At 36.6% G+C, this 22,545-nt stretch overlaps 1 protein-coding gene across 27 annotated transcripts in view; it reads right to left on the reverse strand.

Moving 5' to 3' along the window:
• Positions 1-22,545, reverse strand: part of EPB41L2 (erythrocyte membrane protein band 4.1 like 2) — a 233,587-nt gene that overhangs the window by 98,190 nt on the left and 112,852 nt on the right. For 23 of the 27 annotated variants that reach the window (XR_008380064.1, XR_008380065.1, XM_053590674.1 and 20 more), the window contains 2 exons: positions 20,188-20,669; positions 19,315-19,527 (listed from right to left, as the gene is read on the reverse strand). Coding sequence is in view for 25 of the 27 variants with exons in the window: in XM_053590674.1 (XP_053446649.1) it covers positions 19,315-19,527; positions 20,188-20,655 (681 nt within the window). In the remaining 2 variants the exon portion in view is untranslated. Of the gene's footprint in view, positions 1-19,314; positions 19,528-20,187; positions 20,672-22,545 lie in introns of those variants that run through there. The other 4 variants (XM_053590675.1, XM_053590668.1, XM_053590665.1 and 1 more) reach the window with 1 other exon arrangement.

Raw genomic sequence — 22,545 nt, forward strand, 5'->3', positions numbered from 1 at the left:
AGGCTGCGTAATATTCCATGGCATACATATACCACAATTTAACGTTAACCTTTTAATCTTTCATCCATAACTACACTTGACATTTATTTCTATAGTGGTTATAGTTTTTATTTCCGGCAATGCACAGATTTTCAATACTTTTCAGGACACAAGGATCAGCTAGTAGACCAAAGGTGCCTACTTAAAGGATTTCAGTCTCCACATATTCAAACAGGTATGTTAGGAGACTATCCTAGAAACCACTTACCACTCCTCTCACCTACATGCTGGCTCCATGATAAACCCAAATGAAATTTGCAGGAAACCTCAGAAAAGCCCCAGACCCAAAAGATAAGATTATATATATTAAAACTTATTAAGTAAATTATATTTGTTGATGAAATGTAAATATCCACAAATTTTACATAAAGAATTATATTTATCATTTGGCTTAAAATAGTAAAAAAATAATAAACACCTCTGTCCGTTTTAACACGTCAGCTAATCAGCCATTCATTTAAAAAAAAAAAAAAAGCATGGACCTGCAGGCATCTTTTAAACATTTTCCTTTGGTAGTAAAAGTTTAATAGGCTACTATGGCTACTACTGTAGCTTACGAGGAAGAATTATCTAGATTTTCATTTGCTCTAAGTAAACAGCTGCTAAATAGCCTGCAATTTCTCATGTGCAAAATCCAACTATATTTCTACCTCTACAGTTTATTTCAGAGTAAATGAATTCTACATTTTTTAACCCAACTGAGAACAGCCAATGTCTCTTCTGACTCTCCAACAAGAGGATTCTTTAACAAGAGGGTAAATCTTTAGACTAGGAACTGGTTTATTTCAAATTCCAAAATAAAGTATATTACTTTTCAGTCTTCTGTGCTTTTTCTTACTTGTAAAAGTACTTACTAACGTTAAGACTTTTTAGTCTAAGCAAGTTCTTTAAGTTATGAAGTCATTGTGAGTAACTAAATGGTATGTGTTTATATTACAGATTTTCCAAATCACAGACTTAATGGCAAAATATAAGAAATTTGAAAATTTATCCAAAGCACGGGAATTAAGTGTTACCATCAAAACTTCAAAAAAAAAATGGGTAAGATTCTTAAGAAAATGTAATTGTAATTTTAAAAAATAATGATAGCTATTATAGTTACTATTTGTCAAGCCTTACCATGTCTGGGCACTGCTCAAAACAAATCATAACCAGACAAGTTCAGCTGCCAATTAGGGTTAGGAAACAGCTGTCAAGTGAATGAACCCAAACAAACATTTAATAAGACCTCCTACAGTCCTAATGTGGGGTCTCTCAAAGCAGTTCTTAGCTATGGCCATACAGATGCTGGAGCCCAGCATCAGACTCACTGAATTAGAATCTACAAAGGAGGTACCTGGGTATCTGCAATTTTTAAAATTTTTTATGAATATTTTTAGAGCAGTTTTAGGTTCACAGCAGAATTAAGCGGAAGATAACACAGATTTCACATGTGCTCTCTGCCCCCAACATGCATAGCCTTCCCCATTATCCACACCCCCCACCGAGTGGTACAATTGATGAACCTACACTGACACGTCCTTATTACCCAAAGGCCAGAGTTTATAATAGGGTTCACTCTTGGTGTCCTACATTCTGTAGATTTAGACAAATGTACAATGACATGTATCCACTATGTATTATACACTGTACAGAGTAGCTTCATTGCACTAAAAATCCTCTTTGCTTCTCTATTTTTTAAAAGCTTAACTAAAAATTCTGACCATGAGGCAAAGTCAGCAGAGAGAAAACCTGTCCCAGGTAAGACTAACTGCCCTCACGCTCCAAATCCATCATCCTTCAGCTTGCAACATCCCAAGGGGTATATTCTCCTTTCATCCTTTTCAAACCCATATAGAAAAGCCAAGACAATAGGATAATCTATCAACTGCTCAACTTTCACTTAAAATTCTTTAAAAAACAATTTTATGCTTGATGAACACAACTCAGTAAAACAAAATTTCTCTACCAATCTTTAGTGACAACTATATTTAAGTCTACCTTTGAGAAAGATATCATCAGGTGGACAAAATGTAAGACAAGCATAGATTTTGTCTGATCACAAACCAGACCCAGTGAAATTATTCTTATCTCTAGTAGCCAGGAACATTTAAAGATTTTTAGAAACCGGCCAAAGTAGATGTACAGTTGCAGTGCAGAATAATCTTTTTTTTGTTGTTATTGTTGGGGATTCATTGAGGGTACAATAAGCCAGGTTACATTGATTGCAATTGTCAGGCAAAGTCCCTCAGTGCAGAATAATCTTAATCACTTAAACATCTGCTTTTCTAAGGCCGTAAAGCAGAGGGAGACAGGATCCCCTACAAAGGGAGAGGTCCTGATAGTTTCTTAGCAGCAATAGTTTCCTGACTGCCCACCTGAATTTCTGATTCTTGAATTCAATGACAAGCAACTTCTGGGCAACTGGAGGAAAAAATACACACTTCATTTTGAGATATCTCACTTTTTAAACCCTGACCTATCTGAGGCAACAGTGTTTCCAGTCAGCTTGACATTTTTCCCAAGTAAAAGCTTTTCATTCCTCATGGATGACTAAGAAACTAAAGTAAAAGACAAAATGACAAGGCCTTTGGTCACTGTGGGGGCAAGGCGGGCAGTGTCCTGGGTAAATCTTTAAGGTCTTAACTTAAAATATACATATGCATAAATTAAAACACACACACACAGACACACATATATATACACATAGAGAGAGAGAGAGAGGAAAACCGCGAGGCATTAGAGAGAAAGTAGAGAGTCAGAAGCAGCAAAGTTAATGAAGCTATGTATGAGCACGGCCCTGAGACGTGCTTCCCAAAAAGGTTGTCCCCCTGAACCAAAAATGCCAAAGACCAAGCCCTGTCCCCATTACCACGGCCTGAATTTTTTTTACTTCTTTTGGTGTCATTAGTTACATTATACCACTTACGATTATTCAGGGTGAACAGATGTCTTCTTTCAAAATGCAAATAACTCTTAGAAGGCGGTAAAGGTAATTCACACACTAAAGTCATGCACACAAATTGCTGATCCTCTCACTACTTGGCTTCTTATCTGCTACATTTTAGGAACTGGAAATTTTGCTTCTATATGGAGAAAAAGTAGGCAAGAAGCATGGAACATTTTTGTATTATAATACTACAAAGGAATAACTGGATATCATCATGGAACTAGGAATAAGAAAGTCTAAGGGGGAAAAAAACGTACCAAGAAATAGAAAAACAAATCAGTCTGAAATCCAACCACAAACACAGGAATGCAGTCTTTTCCCTTTGGGGCTCCAACCCAGGGTCAGAGGAGACTAATTATTCCTCAACAGTATCACCAAAAAGTTTAATGAATAAAGCCACCCACTATGTATAATAAAATGACAAAAACCAAGTGGATAACCAATAAATTATATCTATTATTTGTAAAAAAAAAAAAAAAACCCATATATCAAAAACAAATAGCACATATTTTAAGTAAAAGAGTATTTCCATCTCCTTCTTATTCTATGATCCCCCCCACCCAATTAAACACACATGTAACATAAGATGGATTATCTATAGACACCTGCAGGAAATAATGAAGCAAGAAAATGAACACTAATGAAAAGCATCTGCAAGGAAAAAATGAAAAATATCAAAACAGATGCTCCTAAAGATATGGTAACCAATTAAAAGTCTTTTCACAAGATATCCAGAAAACCTCATGGTAACTTAGATGTGTGATATATGCGGGGGGAGGGTCCATTTTACTTTAATAATGAAATATGCTCATTGTTCAAATAATAAAATATGCTCATTGTTCAAATTTTATAAGTAAAGTAGAAAGTGGACTTCCAGTGAAAGACAGTAGAATGCACATGGACATTTAGCTCTGCTTCCTACAGAAGCTATTTTTAAATGATGTGGAGTATGCACACACATGCATTCTTCCCCACTGGCACAAGGGGAGGAGTAAGAATGTAACTAGTACCAGGAAAGCAGACTAATGAAGGTAGGGCTGGAGTCAGTGCATTTATATTTTATGCTTTTTCTTTTTTCCAGGGGTGAAAACTGTTCCATCTGACTTAGTATAAGTGAAGAGAATAAATTATTTGTACCTCAAAGATACACTGGCTTCGCAAGATTGGAGGATTCCTAGTTACAGCCAAGCCTAAGAAAGCCTGGGTCAAAATGGCAGCACTGGCCCAGTCAAATGTAGTTTACTCTGAATAAAAGTTGACAGTTCTATTTATTAATATTATCCTTGACATATAAAAATACATTAAAACTTTCTCTTATCATCTCTAATTTCTGCTTAAATTTTACTATTTAACCATTTTCAAATGAAAAACTGTAAAACTAGATGTTGCTGGGTTTCCTAAACTCCTGTGTATCATTCTTCCAAGTCAAAAGTTCCTTTTTCCTCAATGAAGACTGGCCTATCACTCTTATAATAATAACATGGCACTTCTGTACTTCTATATTATTTTTCTAAAGCACAAAAAAGACTTTATCAATTTTATTCATATATATTTATATGTGTATGGCTCTATGTATGTCTACCTATAGTCCTACTTTACGTATAAAGCTTATCTGTGCAGGTAAAATTTGTAAGTAACTTAAAAAATACATTGACACCTCATACTTATCATCTTCTCAGCCAAAGCAGAAACCAAACAGTATCTAGGGATAAAAATTACTTCTGAACAAATAAGATATTTAAATGAATACCATTTTTTGAGAACAAATTCACAAAATACTATAAGATATCACTTCCTTACCTTTCCATTCTTCTTAAAAATTATTATATATACCATTGCTAAGAAAGATCAGCAGCACAGTCACTAAAGTAATTTTTAAGAAATGAAAATTGAAGATTTTTGTCCAACGTTTTCTATTACTCACTTCAGACAGCAAGACATGGCTTAAGCCTATGAAGAATTATAATCTCTTTTAGAAAATGGAAAGGTGCCCATAACTGCTAGATAACAGAGACTGATATTAAAATTCTTGCCAGAAAAGCACACCAAACTCTTTAAAGTATCTTTTTTAAAAGTTCCTAAGCATCATTTCCATTAAAATTTATTTCAAAAACCATAAGCAGCAAACTTCTGTAGGCTAGCACATTCTCTGTAAGCTATTTGCCTAGAATGAATTTTGACATTTGATTCATACAGGCTTTCTGTGCTACAGAATAGCTTATCAGAGCATTCCTATTTGATTCACTATAAACTGTTGCTAACAGAAATATGGAAGGAGGTATCAATGAATACAACACATAGACTATGATAACACACAGATTGTTTCCTCTCTATGTGAATAGACAGACTGATGCACAAAATCAAGTTCAAACTCAAGGTAGGTTAAAATGGCAGATTCTGCAAATGAAGCACACATTCATGAAATGCAATTTGATTAACAAGTAGTACAAAGCTTTTTGTCTTGAGGTGCCTCCCCAGAATATGACAGTTGAAAATAATACTCCTGATCATAATTTTTCTAACCGTTCAGAGTTGATTTGTAACTGTTGCAGAGAATAAATAATTAAAATAGCAATCTGACATATAATTTATCATTGCTTTAACCATTTAGCCACACTGCATGAAGAAATTCTTTTTTCTGAGTATTACAGTGCTTCTTACAGACTGTATTTTATTATGCTACACTGCATTCAATCCCTATAGGCTCCAAATGTTTGTATATTATATTATGGTGCTGTAAACACTAAGGATAAATTCTGTTCCCATTTCTGTAGGGTCACAGAGTACGTGGATCCTGCAGAGAAAAGACTAGATGAAAAGAATGGCCCAGCTCCAACTTCAGTGAGAGAAGTCTAGCACTACACAGGTGGACACAGGATTCACAAATCCATGTTCCCACCCATGCTGGAAGCTGGGAGCTAGGGGGGAATAGCCAGGATCAGGTAGAAGGGTAATTGCCAAGATTTCCTGACATTTGCAAAAATAAAAACTAAGCCACTAACATCTTATTTAATTTATTCAGAAGAACATTAGACAACAACAGGGGGAAAAGAAACTAGAAATAAAATTGTAATAAAGAGTGATTCTGAACACAGTGGCTTAACAAAATTTATTTTAGTATTTTTGTTTGAAGAGACAATAATTAGATTACAATTGCTCATTTGATGAACCTTCATGAGAATTTAAAAATTTTTAACGCCAAAATAAAGTTAATGCCTATACATTTTAGAGAATAATAAAAATGTATAAGAACAGGGCGGCGCCTGTGGCTCAGTCGGTAAGGCGCCGGCCCCATATACAGAGGGTGGCGGGTTCGAGCCCGGCCCCGGTCAAACTGCAACCAAAAAATAGCCGGGCGTTGTGGCGGGTGCCTGTAGTCCCAGCTACTCGGGAGGCTGAGGCAGGAGAATCGCTTAAGCCCAGGAGTTGGAGGTTGCTGTGAGCTGTGTGAGGCCATGGCACTCTACCGAGGGCCATAAAGTGAGACTCTGTCTCTAAAAAAAAAAAAAGTATAAGAACAGATTTTAAAGTATAAATTTTATTCTGAAAATTAGCTCTGCCACCATTTCTAACCTTACTCGAGCCTGAAGTAATTTTCATTCCAAAACAGAAAAATAACTCTGTTATCTGTAAAAAAAGATTTACTTCTCCACCCTCCGACAGGAGTAAAATCTTACTAAATGGTAAGTTACAAGGAGTTGGCAGTGTATGTATAAAAAGAGCCCATAAGAGATGGATATTGTCTTCGAGATCTGTCTTCAAGATGGTTACTCATGGTTAGATGTTACAATCAAGTGTCAAGTTTAATGCTTTTCAAATACCACGGATGCGGGGACAAAAATGGTAATGCCCAGATTTTGAAGTCAAATGTGTGGAAGGCAGAGAGAGAGCATGTGGTAGAATTTCTTGACTAATGAAAAATAAAAACCGTATCATTCTTTGGTGTGTGCTCAAGAGGAGACAACATTAAAGAAAAGGGTCAAGGAGTAAGTATTAATTACATTCTCTTCTTCAAGCCCAGCCTACAGGTACCAGCAAGCAATCCGGGCTGAGGGCAGCTTCAAATTTAAGTGAAAGAATTCTTAGCTTCTAGGAGTCTGCATTCCGCTTTGGCCTGTGAACGTCTAACAGGCCAAGATCACATTTTATTCACGTCCACATTGCTCTCACGTCTAGAGTTTCACAACCTTCTGTTGAAGTGTAATAAATTATTTTTATTTATTCCTGTAAGAAGTTAGCCTGTTTCTAAAAGCAGGACAATGGTGGTTAGAAGTAGCAGTCATGAGGGCGGTGTTAGATAACACATACATATACATACATACACCCAAATCTCTCTTTTCTAAATGGAGAGGACAGAGAGAATAGTTAGGAACACAGATAAGCAAATGCTATCATTTACCATAGATGAGATAAAAATTTCATAAGTAGACAAGAAAGAAGGGTTGAATAAATCAAAAATTACTTTCTTTTTCTTATCTTTTTTTGGTAGAGTATCAGATTTCTCTATCTTTACTCTTTTTTTTTTTTTTTAATTTCAAAGCACGTGTATTAAGGGGGCACAAATGTTTTTTGTTACATGGATTGCTTTTGTAATGCTTGAGTCACAGCTGTGTGTTCATCACCCAAATAGTGTTCCCTGTACCCATCAGGTAAGTCATTGTCCCTCACTTTCTCCCTCCTCCCCCTTCCTCCCTACTCAATTTCCACTAAGTTTTATATTCCTCTGTGTACATACGCTTACTGGTTAGAACACAGGCTTTTTGAAAGAAGAAAGACAAATGGCCGACAAACATTTAAAAAAATGCTCTACTTCAATAATCATTAGGGCAATACAAACTATAACTACAATGAGATATCACCTTACCCCTGTCATAATGGCTCTTATAGGAGTCAAAAAACAACAGATGTTGGCCTGGATGCAGAGAAAAAGGAATGTTTATACACTGTTGGTAGGACTTCGAATTAGTACAACGGCCATGGAAAACAATATGGAGATTCCTCGAAGAACTAAAAGTAGATCTATCATTTCATCCGGCAATCCTATTACTGGAAAGGAAAAAAAGCCATTTTATCAAAGACACCTGCACTGGAATGTTCACTGCAGAACAATTCACAACTGCAAAGTTGTGGAATCAACTCAAGTACCCATCAATTCATGAGTGGATTGATGGTGTATGTATACACCATCATGAATGGAAAATGTGGTATGTATATACCAAGGAGTACTACTCAGCCACAAACAAGGATGAATTAATGCCTTCTTCAACAATTTGGATGGAACTGGAGACCATTATCCTAAATGAACTATCATAAGAATGACAAATACCACAAATACTCGCTATTTAACTAGAACTAACCAGAAAGTTAGTTCTTTCTATCAGAAGTACTTCAGGCAAAGTCCCATGTGAATGTTATGTGGGAAGAGAGAAGTTATTTTTCTCAAGGAACTAATAACAATCCAGTGAAGCAACAATGTAAGCATGAGGAAAATCAAACAAAAGTTCAGCAGTTGTTCAACACAATAAATAGATTCTTTAATAAGGTAGTGCACAATGAATGCATGGTAACTAATGGAGCAAATCAAGTTCAGAGGAAGATTAGAACATTCTGAGAGCAGCATTGAACAACATGGAAGAATCACGTGGATTGAAAGATGGATGGACAGGGTGGCGCCTGTCGCTCAGTCGGTAAGACACTGGCCCCATATACCGAGGGTGGCGGGTTCAAACCCGGCCCCGGCCAAAATGCAACCAAAAAATAGCCGGGCGTTGTGGCGGGCACCTGTAGTCTCAGCTACTCGGGAGGCTGAGGCAAGAGAATCACTTAAGCCCAGGAGTTGGAGGTTGCTGTGAGCTGTGTGAGGCCACGGCACTCTACCGAGGGCCATAAAGTGAGACTCTGTCTCTACAAAAAAAAAAGAAAGAAAGATGGATGGACAACTTGGGATATGCCTGATTAGAAGACCAATTTGATTAGCAAGGCATGACTCAGAAAATCCAGCAGTAAAAGAGATCAACAGATAGCCTGAGTCACACCTAATGAAGTTTGGAGTGTTCACCTGAGGAGTGACATGATTAAGAGGCCATGCTCTGTTCCTGTGAGCCCCCTGCAGTTTTCAAGCTGGACCAAAATAATTCTACCACTCATGAGGAATAGCAACTTTTTCTCACTTAGTAAGTAAAAATTAAATTTTGAACAGAATTATCACCTTAAATTCTTTTTTAAGTTAAAGGAATAGATGGACACAATTGGACAGAGACATTTCATCTTGACCTATGTCACTGGAATTTTAAATTGCACATAATGTACACCAGTTAAATTCTTCTCAGTTACTAGAATCACATATAAATATATCACTATTTTATGAGATTTATAGAATTCTAAAAATTCCAGAACATATCTACAAGTATGTAGATAATTGAAACTGTTTAACTAGTAAACTTAGGAAGGGTCAGTACTATAGATCTGAAAGACCAAGCTTGGAGGGTCAAAGTCATTAACAAACAATAAATACAACACAGACAAAAGCAATGGTATCAAATTGGATTTCTGAGACCAGAATTCAACACAAGAAAGGCAAGCAGACCTTGACACACTCCACTTTCCGATACTTTTATCATCAGAACACTGAAGAGACCCTACATTCTGTTAGGCTTATTCAGAACTAAGAAAAAATGGCACTGACATTCCTGTGTGGGTAGAAACAATGCACTCAATTCTTACACAAAATCAACACGTGGGAACAACTTTCAGATGCCAGAGAAAAATGTGAGCAACTCGAACTCAGAATGCACATTCACTTGTGCTTCCAAAATCTTACAGGAACTTTCACATTTGAAAAAATATTTACAGACTTATCTGTTGTAGTGAAACCAGACCAATCCTAGAAATAGAGGAAGCAAATCTTTTCATCCTCAATTTGGAATTTGAGAATAGAAGAGAGGAAGTGCCTTCCCTAAGATACCCAAAGAGTCAAAAGAAAAGTAAACATAGGCCTCCTGACTTTATGTCCATGGCTTTAACTAAACCTCACTGTACTTTTCCTTACAGGAAAGAACCCAACTGTTTTAACCCACTGAGTATGTAAATGACTTAGCAGTAATGTCATAAGAGTCCTATAGTCAAGTCCCCTGGAGCAAACATGCAGAATCCAGGAGACTCCCAAAAATTCCTTACAAGTTAAATCTGGTACCAAAGGAGCTTGTCACATACCATTTAATTCTCAGTAAGATAAAAGCATTTCAAAGAATAGAAATACAAAGTTTCTTCATTAAAAAATATAATAATCTTCAATTTTTTCAGAAAGTATTTGAAATCTCAGTTTATTATCATAGATTATAAATTAATATAAAATTTACATTGTAATTTTCACTGACAGTGATGAAAGAATACCTAATACAAAGATTTGGAACAAATGTACAGAGACAGCCCAGGCCTTGGGTCAAAATTAACGCATGGCTTAGCAATAAACCTATTGTTACATAAGCCAAAAATAAAGTCGAGCTATCTCCACAGTACTTTTTAACTTAACTATAATCATTCCCTAAAAACACACCGTCATTTAATATTTATATTCATTTATTATTTCCAGCTTCTAAAAATCTGACAAATTCTGCTACATTTTTTGTCCATTTAATATTAACATCTACCTAGTTTCCTTAAAAGAACGGTCTTCGAAGATAACAATTTGTTTTTTAAAAACAGTGTTACAGTGGCTCCTTCGGCAGTCATCTTTATCCAATTCTTGAGGTTCAGGAACAGAAAGAAGAGGGTCAGACGGCTCCCAGGAGAAAGAATGACATTTGAGAATCTTCTAGAACCTTACTTTACCCTATAAAGTCCCTACAAGCCAAGGTCACCATCAGCCAGGCCAGGCCATCTCCCCATGTCTTCCTGCATAGGCCGTGCTTTCCTGATAGCTTCCCTCTCCTGTTGTCGGTGCCCTATGTGAGGAAGTTAGGTCCTCTTTAGTGGGCATGTTGTATAATCTGAAGGTTTAATCGAAAATTACACACATGCTAGCCGGGCGTTGTGGTGGGCGCCTGTGGTCCCAGCTACTCGGGAGGCTGAGGCAAGAGAATCGCTTAGGCGATTGGAGGTTGCTGTGAGCTGTGTGAGGCCACGGCACTCTACCGAGGGCCATAAAGTGAGACTCTGTCTCTAAAAAAAAAAATATATATATATATAAAAAGAAAATTACAAACATGTACATAAAAAAATAAACAGTAAATACAGCCATGATAAAATACATCAATCAGAGTAAATGGATGAAAACAAATCTATTCTCCCAAACCGAATAAAGTAAAAAATATTTATTGCCCATGTTGTAATCACCTTCCTTGAACACTCAGAAGTTCATTAATAGCTACAGCTTCCCACAACCTTCTTCCCCAAATAGTCCTCAGACAGCAATTTCCGGTGAGAGCTACAGAACTACAGATAAGCACCATCAGCATATCACCAGTCTAAGGTCGGATCTTGAACTGGGAAACACAAAGAGTGCTGGACCACGTGACATCTGCCCTCTAGGCTGCACTTCTGAAGAGGAAATAAGAGTGTGAGCTGAGAACCTGAACTAATGACACCAGCAAGCAACCAGAGAACCAAATTAAAAAGGAACCTTGTATAAAAGGGAAATAAATTAAAATAGTGAACACGACTTGTAACTTCTGGATTGTTATTACAGCTATTAGGACACAATGAATCACAACCAATGTTCAGATATAAAGCCACTACTCAGAATTCAAGTGAACTGCTGGTACATAAAATCTGCAGTGAGACTAGCATCAATACAGTCTACTCAAACTCCACCTTTCTTTGTATTCAAAAGAAAAAAAAGGTTTACTCAACACATATGCTGCAAGCTTATTTCATGATTTACTACCTTGAAAGTTTACTCTTACAATGGCATATAAAGTAATCCTCTATTGAATAAAAAGATACTCTATCTATAAATTAATTCAGTCAAAAAATGAAGATACCTATGCTTTCCCAACCAGTTTACTTCTTGGTGAATTAAAAAACTAAGCTGCTGCTTTTAACTTTGGTTATTAACTCTGCTTCAGACAACACAGCTGGATTCCCTACAAGTAGTAAGAGTAGAGAAGGACTAGTCATGAAATTGCTCTACTTTCTACCATTCCAAAATGAGATCAGAGATCTAATAAATGCATAAACAAATAAATGCTAAACAAAATGGGCAAAAAGAGAAGTAGGTATAGTAAATTAACAATACATATCATTAAGTGTGTCTGTATAATTTTTAAAGATAATTTCTCTTTGAAACAGAGTCTTATTCACAGCAACCTCAAACTCTTGGGCTCAAGAGATCCTCTTGCCTCAGCCTTCTGAGTAGCTGGGACTACAGACAGGCACCACAACTCCCAGCCAGTTTTTCTATTTTTAGTAGAGACAGGGTCTCACTCTTGTACGAGCTGGTCTCAAACTCTTGAGCTCCAAGCAACCCACCAGCCTCAGCCTCCCCAAGCACTAAGATTACAAGCATGAACCACCCCACCTGTAAGTAGCTAAAGATAAAGATAATTTCTTAGATAACTTATAGAAGAAAAGCAGTAAAAGTTTAAAAAGGAAATTCAAATACAAAGAAAAATAATACCCCAAAACTAAATGGCAAAATATAGTATAGTCACTTATCTCAGTGGTCATGTGCAATAAATTGTCTAAATTCACCAGCTGAAACATAATTCTCAAATGTGATTGAAAAAAAATCTCTAAGACATAAAAACACAATGTTTAAAAGCAAAGAAATGGCAGAAAATAGCACAGCAAATCCTAAGCAAATGAAAGCTAGTACAGTAATAAAAATGTCAAATAAAATAAATTTTAAGGGGCGGCACCTGTGGCTCAGTCGGTAAGGCGCCGGCCCAATATACCGAGGGTGGCGGGTTCAAACCTGGCCCGGCCAAACTGCAACCAAAAAATAGCTGGGTATTGTGGCGGGTGCCTGTAGTCCCAGCTACTCAGGAGGCTGAGGCAAGAGAATCGCTTAAGCCCAGGAGTTGGAGGTTGCTGTGAGCTATGTGAGGCCACGGAACGCTACCGAGGGCGATAAAGTGAAGACTCTGTCTCTACAAAAAAATAATAATAATAAATAATAAATAAATAAATTTTAAGGAACTATGATGGTGAAAAGTTATCCAAGAATATATAATTCTACACATGTATACATCTAATAATCTAACCTCAACTTTATTTATTTTTTTTTTTTTTTTTGCAGTTTTTGGCCGGGGTTGGGTTTGAACCCACCATATCCGGCATATGGGGCTGGTGCCCTACTCCTTTGAGTCACAGGCACCGCCCCCAGCCTCAACTTTTATAAAGCATAAACTGACAGAAATAACAACAGAAATTACCAAATCAATAATTAAAAGAGTGGTTACAGTGCCAGCCACATGCACCGAGGGTGGCAGGTTCGAACCCAGCCTGGGCCAGCTAAACAACAACTACAACAATAAAAAAAATAGCTAGGCGTTGTGGCGGGCCCCTGTAGTCCCAGATACTTTGGGAGGCTAAGGCAAGAGAATCGCTTAAGCCCAAGAGCTGGAGGTTGTTGTTAGCTGTGACACCACACCACTATACCAAGGGCAACCTAGTAAGACTCTGTCTCAATAAATAAATAAAAGAATTACTATTTTTTTTTTTAATTGAGACAGAGTCTTACTCCATCACCCAGGCTACAGTGCCATCGCATCATAACTCACAGCAAGCTCAAATTCCTGGGCTCAAGTGTTCCTTTTGCCTCAGCCTCTGGAACAGCTGAGACTACAGGCACCCACCATCAAGCCCAGCTAGTTTTTCTATTTTTAGTAGAGACAGGGTCTCACTATTGCTCAGGCTGGTCTCAAACTCCTGAGCTCCAGCAATCTATCCACCTCAGCCTCCCAGAGTGCCAGGATTACAGGCATAAGCCACCATATGTTCCCAATAAGGAAAAATTATAATACACCTTTTTATTAATTGATAAATTAAATAATTACTAGACAACATGACCACATAATTAAGGTCTGATCAAGTGGACAGATCTACAAACCTCTTATCAACACTGAAAGGATACCACTTAAAAAGAAATATTATAAACACTGACTACAAATTATGTTTCAATGTCTTAAATAATAGAACTGGAACAAAAGAAAAATTCCCTTTTCCTACAGAACAGACATACATATACTTACACACAAATGCACAAACATTCTGAAAATTCTAAGTCACACCTATACAAAAACCCAAGGATCAAGATGACCCATAAAGGGTTAAGAAAATACTAGGACCTAAATGGCAACGAAAGAACTATATAGTGGTTCATCCTTGACCAATGCAGGTTTGAACTGTGTGGATCCACTTACACCTGGATTTTCTTCTGCCTCTGACACCCCTCCCTGAGACAGCAAGAACAACCCCTCTTCCTTCTCTTCAGTCTATTCAACATGAAGATGAAGACCTTCGTGATGATCTGATAATTCATTTAATAAACAGCAAAAATATTTTTATCTTCCTCTAATTTATTTAATAACATTTTATTTTCTCTAGCTAATGTTATTTTAAGAACAGAGTATATAATATACATAATACATAAAATACATCAACAGGAGACTGTAAGTACTTAAATTTGGGGTGCATTATAAGTTATACAGATTTTCAACTGGGGAGAGTGAGTATTGGCATCCCTATCCCCAGGTTGTTCAAGAGTATATCAAACTTCTACAACTAAAAAGAGGTACTTGAAAAGAAAATTACAGACACAGAAGCATTTTTTGTTAATTATTAAACTCGAGAAATTAGAAAAAGAATAGAGTTATTCCAATGAAAAAGAATAAAAGGGGACAAAATGGAAAAGACACAGTGGAAATGATAAACCAAGGTCTTTGAAAACTATTAAAATGGTAAATAGTAAGAAAAAAACAAGAAAAAAATACTAGAAATAAAAAAGTAACAAAAGTCATTCCACCAAAAACATAAAATATAAAACTGACTCAAGCAAAAATATAAATAGATCATAATCATAAAAAATGGAATCAGTGATTAATAGAACAGCAAAAATTGTTCGACACTGTTCCCCCAAAACGGCCACTACCAAGACAGTTGTAAAGGCAGTTTTCACTAGATCTCCAAAGAACAGATAAATAGTTAATCTAGTCAAGCTTTTCCAAAGAACGCTAAGGGGAAAACAACCTCTTACTTTTTTATAAGGACAGTATACAACCTAAATAACAAAATCTGATGACAATTTGGTAAAAGAAATTTAAAGGTAATATACACAAAATCCCCCCCCAAAAAAAAAGAAAAAAGAAAAAAAACCCCACAATATGGAGAATCATCATGACCACGTAGAGTTTACTTTGGAAATTAGATGGCTTAACAGTAGAAAATACTAATGTAAATTACAACATTAATCAGTTAGAAAAACATGATCCTCTTAACTGATGCTGATAGGACACTTGATAAAATTCATCATCTATTCACAATTAACTCTCACAAATTAGGAAAAGAGTGTCCTTAATTTGAGAAAGAATTATCTATTTTTTTAAATACTATAAAACAAGCACAGAAATCTAAACAAAACATAAAAAGATGCTTAGTTTCATCTTTTATAAATTATAGTATTGTTTTCATGTTATAAACTACAGTGTTTTCACGTTTCTAATTATTCACCACCCTCTTTCTATGAGAGGATCATACTTTCCCACCATATTGTCATCAGCCTTGACCCCATGACTTGCTTGGCCAATGATATGTAAGTCAACATGATATTCACCACTTGCAAGCAGATGATTGAAGAACCACAGTGTGGTTCTGCCACTTTTCCTTTTCCATTTATTGTGAGACAAACATGTCCCAGGTAGAGGCTATTCTTCAACTGTTAGTTAAAAATAAAGATGACCTGGAACATAGCCACAGCCAATTCACCAAGTACGTGTAATAGGAGCAAGAAATAAACCACTACTTTAAGTGAAGAAGATTTGGAAGGTGTTACTCCAGCATAACCTAGTGAAAGTTGATTGTGATCAAATAACAGCCAACTGAAATAATGATGTGATTTCACACATATGAGTCTGATAACAAGAAAGCTAATGACAATGTGGTAAAATCAACCTTAATGGTTGCTGGTTGTATTGTAAATTGGCACATTTACTCGGCAATATTTGCAAAAATTGAAATAAAACTATATCCCATTAGCAATTTCAACATGAGGTGTCTCCCCTGAAGAAACTCTTGCATAAGTAAACAAGGAAACACAACCTGATTTGTTATTGGATAAACCGGTTCAGTCATCCAAAGGAATACTATGCAGCAGTAAAAAGAAGACTTATACATCACAAAGTGATATACAGAGCAAAAAAAGAAAAGAATGAACTTTAGCAATGTCTCTAATGTTTCATTTTGTTAAAAGATCTAAAATACATGGCAAAATAGTAATATCTAAATTTTTATGGTGGATAAATAACTTTCTTCTAATATTTCTATATTTTTGTAGTCTTTAAGTATTTTCTGATGTTTAAAAAGAGATAGAATAAAAAAATAGATTTAAACCATAAATAGTCAATATTATGGTTTAATAATATAAGAACTTTTAAAAATTAGAAGGCATTTTGAATCATCTAAATAATCCTATATTCTGTAGGTAAAGAAATAGGTCCAAATAGGTTCAATAAATAAATCAAGGTCACTTAAGCTCAAGTTGATGCTCGAAAATATAAATTCCCTAATTTCCAGGGTAGGTAGGAGAGACTAAGGACATGTGGGCAAATGCAATGTCATTGTCCCAAGTTGAGAAAACCATTCTCGCCCACTGATCCACGAATGGATTAATAAACTATGGTATATGTACGCCATGGAATATTATGCAGCCTTAAAGAAAGATGGAGACCCTACCTCGTTCATGTTTACGTGGATGGAGCTGGAACATATTCTTCTGAGTAAAGTATCTCAAGAATGGAAGAAAAAGTATCCAATGTACTCAGCCCTACTTATGAAACTAATTTTTGGCTTTCATATGAAAGCTATAACCTAGTTATAACCTAAGAATCTAGGGAATGGGGAGTGGGAAGGGAGGGAGGAGGGAGGATGGGAGGAGGGGGGGTGATAGGTGGGATTATACCTGCGGTGCATCTTACAAGAGTTCATGTGAAACTCAGTAAATGTAGAATATAACACTCTTAACACAATAACTAAGAAAATGCCAGGAAGGCTATATGAACCAGTGTGATGAAAATGTGTCCAACTGTTTATAAAACCAATGTATGGTGCCCCATGATCGCATTAATGTACACAGCTATGATTTAAAATTAATTAAAAAGAAAAAAAGAAAACCATTCTCTGCTATTACTTTCCTTACTGTCCCCCAGCCCCACCTCTGAGATACAAAGCCAATCTTCCTCTATCCCTGACTCCTTTTAGGGGACAAGAAGGTAGCCTTAAGAATGGACAAGAGAGAAGTGTTAAAAAGGAGCAGAAGAAAAACTTTTAAGGATAGCTATAGTCCAAATATGTCCCTCCAAATTTCATGCTGAATCTAATCCCTATTATGATGGTATTAAGAGGTAGTGGTCTGTAGGAGGTGATTAAATCATGATAGCGGAGCCCTAATGAATGAAATCAGTGCCCTTGAAAAAGAGATTGAAGGGAGCTGCACAGTCCCTTCTACCAGAAGCAACAAACTCTTCTGATTGACATCATTTCTGTGATTGCCCACAGCACTTGCCCCTCCCACTACGTGAAAATGCAGTAAGAAAATGCCATGTTGGAAGCAGAGAGCAGCCCCTCAACCCATAACAATTACACTGGTGTCTTGATCTGGGACTTTCCAGTCTTCACAACAGAGAGCAATTAACTTCTGCTGTTTATAAATTATCCAGTCTAAGGTATTTTGTTATGGCAGCAAGAACTAAAACAAAGACTTTTAATCCCTCTTTTGCTTCTTTTCTTTAAACAATTAAAATATCAAAGTGATAACTAAAATGAGTAAAATAAAGTTCTAGATAACTAATACAAAGGTGAGGACCATAAATTATTCATCTTAGTATTCTTATCGTTTCTTGGCCTTTTGGCTAAGATTTAGTGTGACATCTTAGTACTCTCAGCACCTTGCAATATGATATACCTCCAAAAATACAATAAAGTATTGTTCAACTAGATAGATACAGGATGTCATTACCAAGTTGAATGCTTTCATTGTCATTAAAGTATAATTTCTATTTTGAACAAGAATGTGAGGAATTGGGGAAAATGTTTTTAATATTTAATAGGTTAGGCTCGGCGCCTATAGCTCAGGGGCTAGGCTGCGGGCCACACAAGCCACATACGCCAGGGGGTTCGAACCCAGAGGGACCTGCAAAACAAGAATGACAACTGCAACAAAAAATAGCTGGGCATTTCCACAAGTTCCTGTAGTCCCAGCTACTTGGGAGATGAGGCAAGAGAATTGCTTACACCCAAGAGTTTGAGGCTGCTGCCAGCTGTGACGTCACAGCACTCTACCGAGAGTGACATAATGAGATTCGGTTTCAAAAAAAAAAAAAATTAATAGATTAGAAGACCAAAGAAAAGACTATATTTTAAATGAGCAACATAGGTCTCATGTATGGCAGATAAAAGGGTATAGTTCCGTGATCAGATTCCTGCACTCTAAAATCAAATAACCAGGGCTGGATTATTTGATCCCACATCCCCCCTGTAACACTGGGAATACTAATGATACCTGCGTTATATATGATTCTCCTAAGTATTCACTGAGATAATCCTAATCCATCAAAGCACTTCCCACAGTTGTTCAGTAAATATTAGCTATTAATATATGTCGTGTAAAAAGTAATTTAGTTGTAAAAGCAACAAATTCTTCTGATTCTCACAAAATCATAAGGTGCTGGAGATCACATTGGCTCTGGTCAGCGCTGTACTAATGAATTATATGTTTTGCAAATCATGGGCTTTTTTTAAAATTAAAGGAAACTAAATAAAATGAGCTGGATTTTAAGCCATTATCTGTTTCAAGATAAAATATTTGGGATTACATTTCATTATTCTGAAACACGGACAGAGTACTATCATGTCTCCTTATAGCCAGAGGTAATACTCAAAATATTTAAGGCCCATTCAGAGCAAACACCAACAAGTGTTGGTGACCAGCACAGACTGGAAGAACATTGTCCTTACTTATCCTAAGGGTCATAAATATTGTTTGAAATGGAAATGATGACTTATTTCCATGTTGTTGGGGTTTTTAGCGCAAAACTGTAAAGAACAAGCTTATTGGAACTTGTAAAACACATTCATTGAGCCAAGCCACAACCACACATCAATACAGCTCTCCACTCAGCTCCCTGTCTCACCTCCAGGTCACAGCTGTAGTCGGCGCCATCTAGGAGGACCACTTTACACTGGACGGCTTTGGTCTTCTTGGCGGCTTTTTGAGAGGCCTTCTCTGCTCTCAGCTCATTAGTCTGCACTTCCTTGGTCTCTCTTTTTGCTGCCGCGGCTTCTGCTTTGTCTTCCTGCATTTCCCTTACCTTCTCTTCTCTCTCCTTACTTACTAATTCAGCAGCCTGTTAAGGAAAACAACTAAAGTTAACCAACACTAAATCATACTAAGTTAACCAATTTGCAGAAGACAACAATTTAAAAGGAAAATTGTGATCATTACTGTAACCACTGTAAGCCTAAGATTTTAAAATTCTGCTAGAAAGGAAAGTTCCCCTTATCCTCCTAACACTTCCAATTTTGCTATTTTGTTAAGTTGGTCATTTCAGCATTAAATGTGTAAAAGAAATGACATCACACAACTTAAATATCATCTCAAACCAAAAACCTTCCAATCAAAACCCCATACCAAGGCAAAACCTAGGTTAGGCAGCCAAAGGCACAGAGACAAATCCACTGATGACTACATACTGAATACTTAGAAAAATTAAATCAAAAAGACGTAAAAGGGCATTCAGTTTAAAAGGAGAGGTTATCAGAGTCTGAGAAAATCTGCCCAACTTTAAAGGGAAAAAGACATGAATTTTTTAATAATTTGCTTATTTACCAAATTTTTTTTTTAAAGGAGTAACAGGAGAAGGCTAGACCAATCCAAGACCCATATTCCAGAAACATTAAGCCAAAGCAAAATTCAACAAGAAACCTGGAAATGATAAAAAAAAAACCCTTTGATTATGTGGTTATGCTATCAAGTTTTTATTTCCAACAATCACTTCCAAACACACCTGTGTCTCAGCTCTGCCCACGGGAGGTTTTTCTTCCTTGACCTCCACCTTAATCTCCAGTTGCTTTCTCTGAGCCGCTTCTTCATCACCCTTGGCCTGTCTCTCTTCTTCCGGAAGGGGCTCCTCTTTATCTAAGACTTGTTCTTCCAGAGCACCTTGGGTAGGCTCTTTTTTATCTCCACCATCTTTGGCCGCTACTAAGGTATATGACCTTTGCTTCTTAAGCCATGGGGGTATGAAGCGAGAAATGCCCCTTCTCTCAGACGGCTCCTTCTGTCTCTTCTGGTGGCGTGCGCTACTTTGGCTTTCAGCTGCAGAGGATGGCTGGGAACCTTTTTCTTCCTCTGGATCAGACGACTGATTCTGCTGGTTTTCTGCTACTTCTTTAGGTTTCTCCTTGGTTACATCTGCTCCTAATTGGTCAGAGTCCTTCTTCACTTCAGACGCAGAGCCGACTTCAGTAGTCATGGTTACAGATTCCGCTGTAATGAAACAGAAATCATAAAACGTTATTTTACAAACTCTCCCAATTTTAGTTTGGTGGCAAGGGACAGGGTAAGGAATGGTGGGAAGGGAAATATGGGACAGATAACAAGGAGGAAGCACACTACAGAAAGGTTCACAAGCACAAGAGAAAATAAAGATTCGTAGAACTAAAACCAGCATCACAATAGAATTCTAAATCTGTCGGGCTTGGCATTAAAGTCACCAAGACCTCAAGAGTGATTACAATTTATTGGTTTCAACTAGTTATAAACAATAATTGACAAAAACAAATCCAGTTTTTTTAAAGGAAAGTTACTTTTCTCTATCTTTAGTATCCTTCATTCTATAATACGAAAATGTTATCAATAATGGTAAAAAAAATATTGAGGCACATTTCACTGCAATTTCACACATTAATGCCCAAATCTACCAAAATGCTAGGTATTGTAAAAGCAAATGTTAAAAGGTAGGGTCCCTAACAGCAAGAAAATTAAATCTGAAATAAAGATGTATTATTTTTGTGTTCCAGTACTTAAGTCCCGTAATTCACCATCACTATTTCAATGCAAAAGTTAATTTTCTGGGAAAAGTCCTCAAACTATAATCAAACCTCCACCTCATTCCTCTCAGTTACACTTTTCTTTATATATATGATTACAAGAAAAATATCTAAGGACCTAATCTAAACCAAATTAAAAAATTATGGAGTGAAAACAATATATGCATCTAACAATTGATCTTATCACAACTAATGAAAACAAAATTTAAATTAAATCCGAAAAATCACTGGTTGCCTAAATTTTTCACAAGCCTGGAGGGACTCTAGAGGTGTGGAAGCACCACTGACAAGAACAGGCAGGACCTGCAGGGACAAGAGATCACACTCACTCTCCTTTCTCTTGCCAATGATACTAAAAGTGCTCCAAGTCCAGGCACCTTTGCCGATGTGGAACATCTCAGCAATCTTCAAAAGTACTATAAACTTAGAGTCATGTATTATGGCACACACCTGTAGTCCCTGCTACTTGAGAAGCTGAGGCAGGATACTTGAGCATAGAAGTTGTAAACTATAGTATGCTATGATAGTGCAGTATCATATGAAGTGCAGTAAATGGCCACTGCACTTCAGCCTGGACAACATGGCGAGACCTATCCCTCCCTTAAAAAATTTCTTGAATGGTAAAAACATGAATAGGTCAAAAAAGAGTAAAATACACTTGTTTTATATCTCTTGTAGAGATATGATTCACACGCCATAAAATTCACCCTGTCAGAGTGTACAGTTAGTGGTCTCGAGTATATCAGAAACACAACCACCACCACTAATTTTAGAGCATTTTCATCATTCCAAAAGAAATCCTGGGCCCTTTAGTAGTCATTCTCCATTCCTCCCTCCCCCCATCCTCTGGCAAGCAATAATCTACTTTCAGTTTGTATGGATTTGCCTATTCTGGACATTTCAAGTAAATGGAATCATATAATATATAAGACATTTTTACTTAGCATAATGTTTTATTCATCCATATTGTAGCATGTAATATTATTCACATCTTCTTCAAATCACGTATCTGATACGGGTGTCGCCATACTAATCCAGAATACATAAAGAAATCTTACAACTAAACAATAAAAAGAATAAAACCCAATTTAAAACAGGGCAAAAGATTTGAGTAGACATTTCTCCAAAGAAGATATACAAAATGGCCAAAAAGCACATGAAAAAATTCTCAACACCACTAATCATTAGGGAAATATACATCAATATCTACCGTTATGAGATACCACTTCACACCCCCTAGAATGACTAGAATCAAAAACATGAGCCAGTTACCCTAGCTCATGGCTATAATCCTAGCACTCGAAGAAGCTGAG

This window comes from Nycticebus coucang, chromosome 5 (genome assembly GCF_027406575.1).
Source record: "Nycticebus coucang isolate mNycCou1 chromosome 5, mNycCou1.pri, whole genome shotgun sequence".
Taxonomy (NCBI): domain Eukaryota; kingdom Metazoa; phylum Chordata; class Mammalia; order Primates; family Lorisidae; genus Nycticebus; species Nycticebus coucang.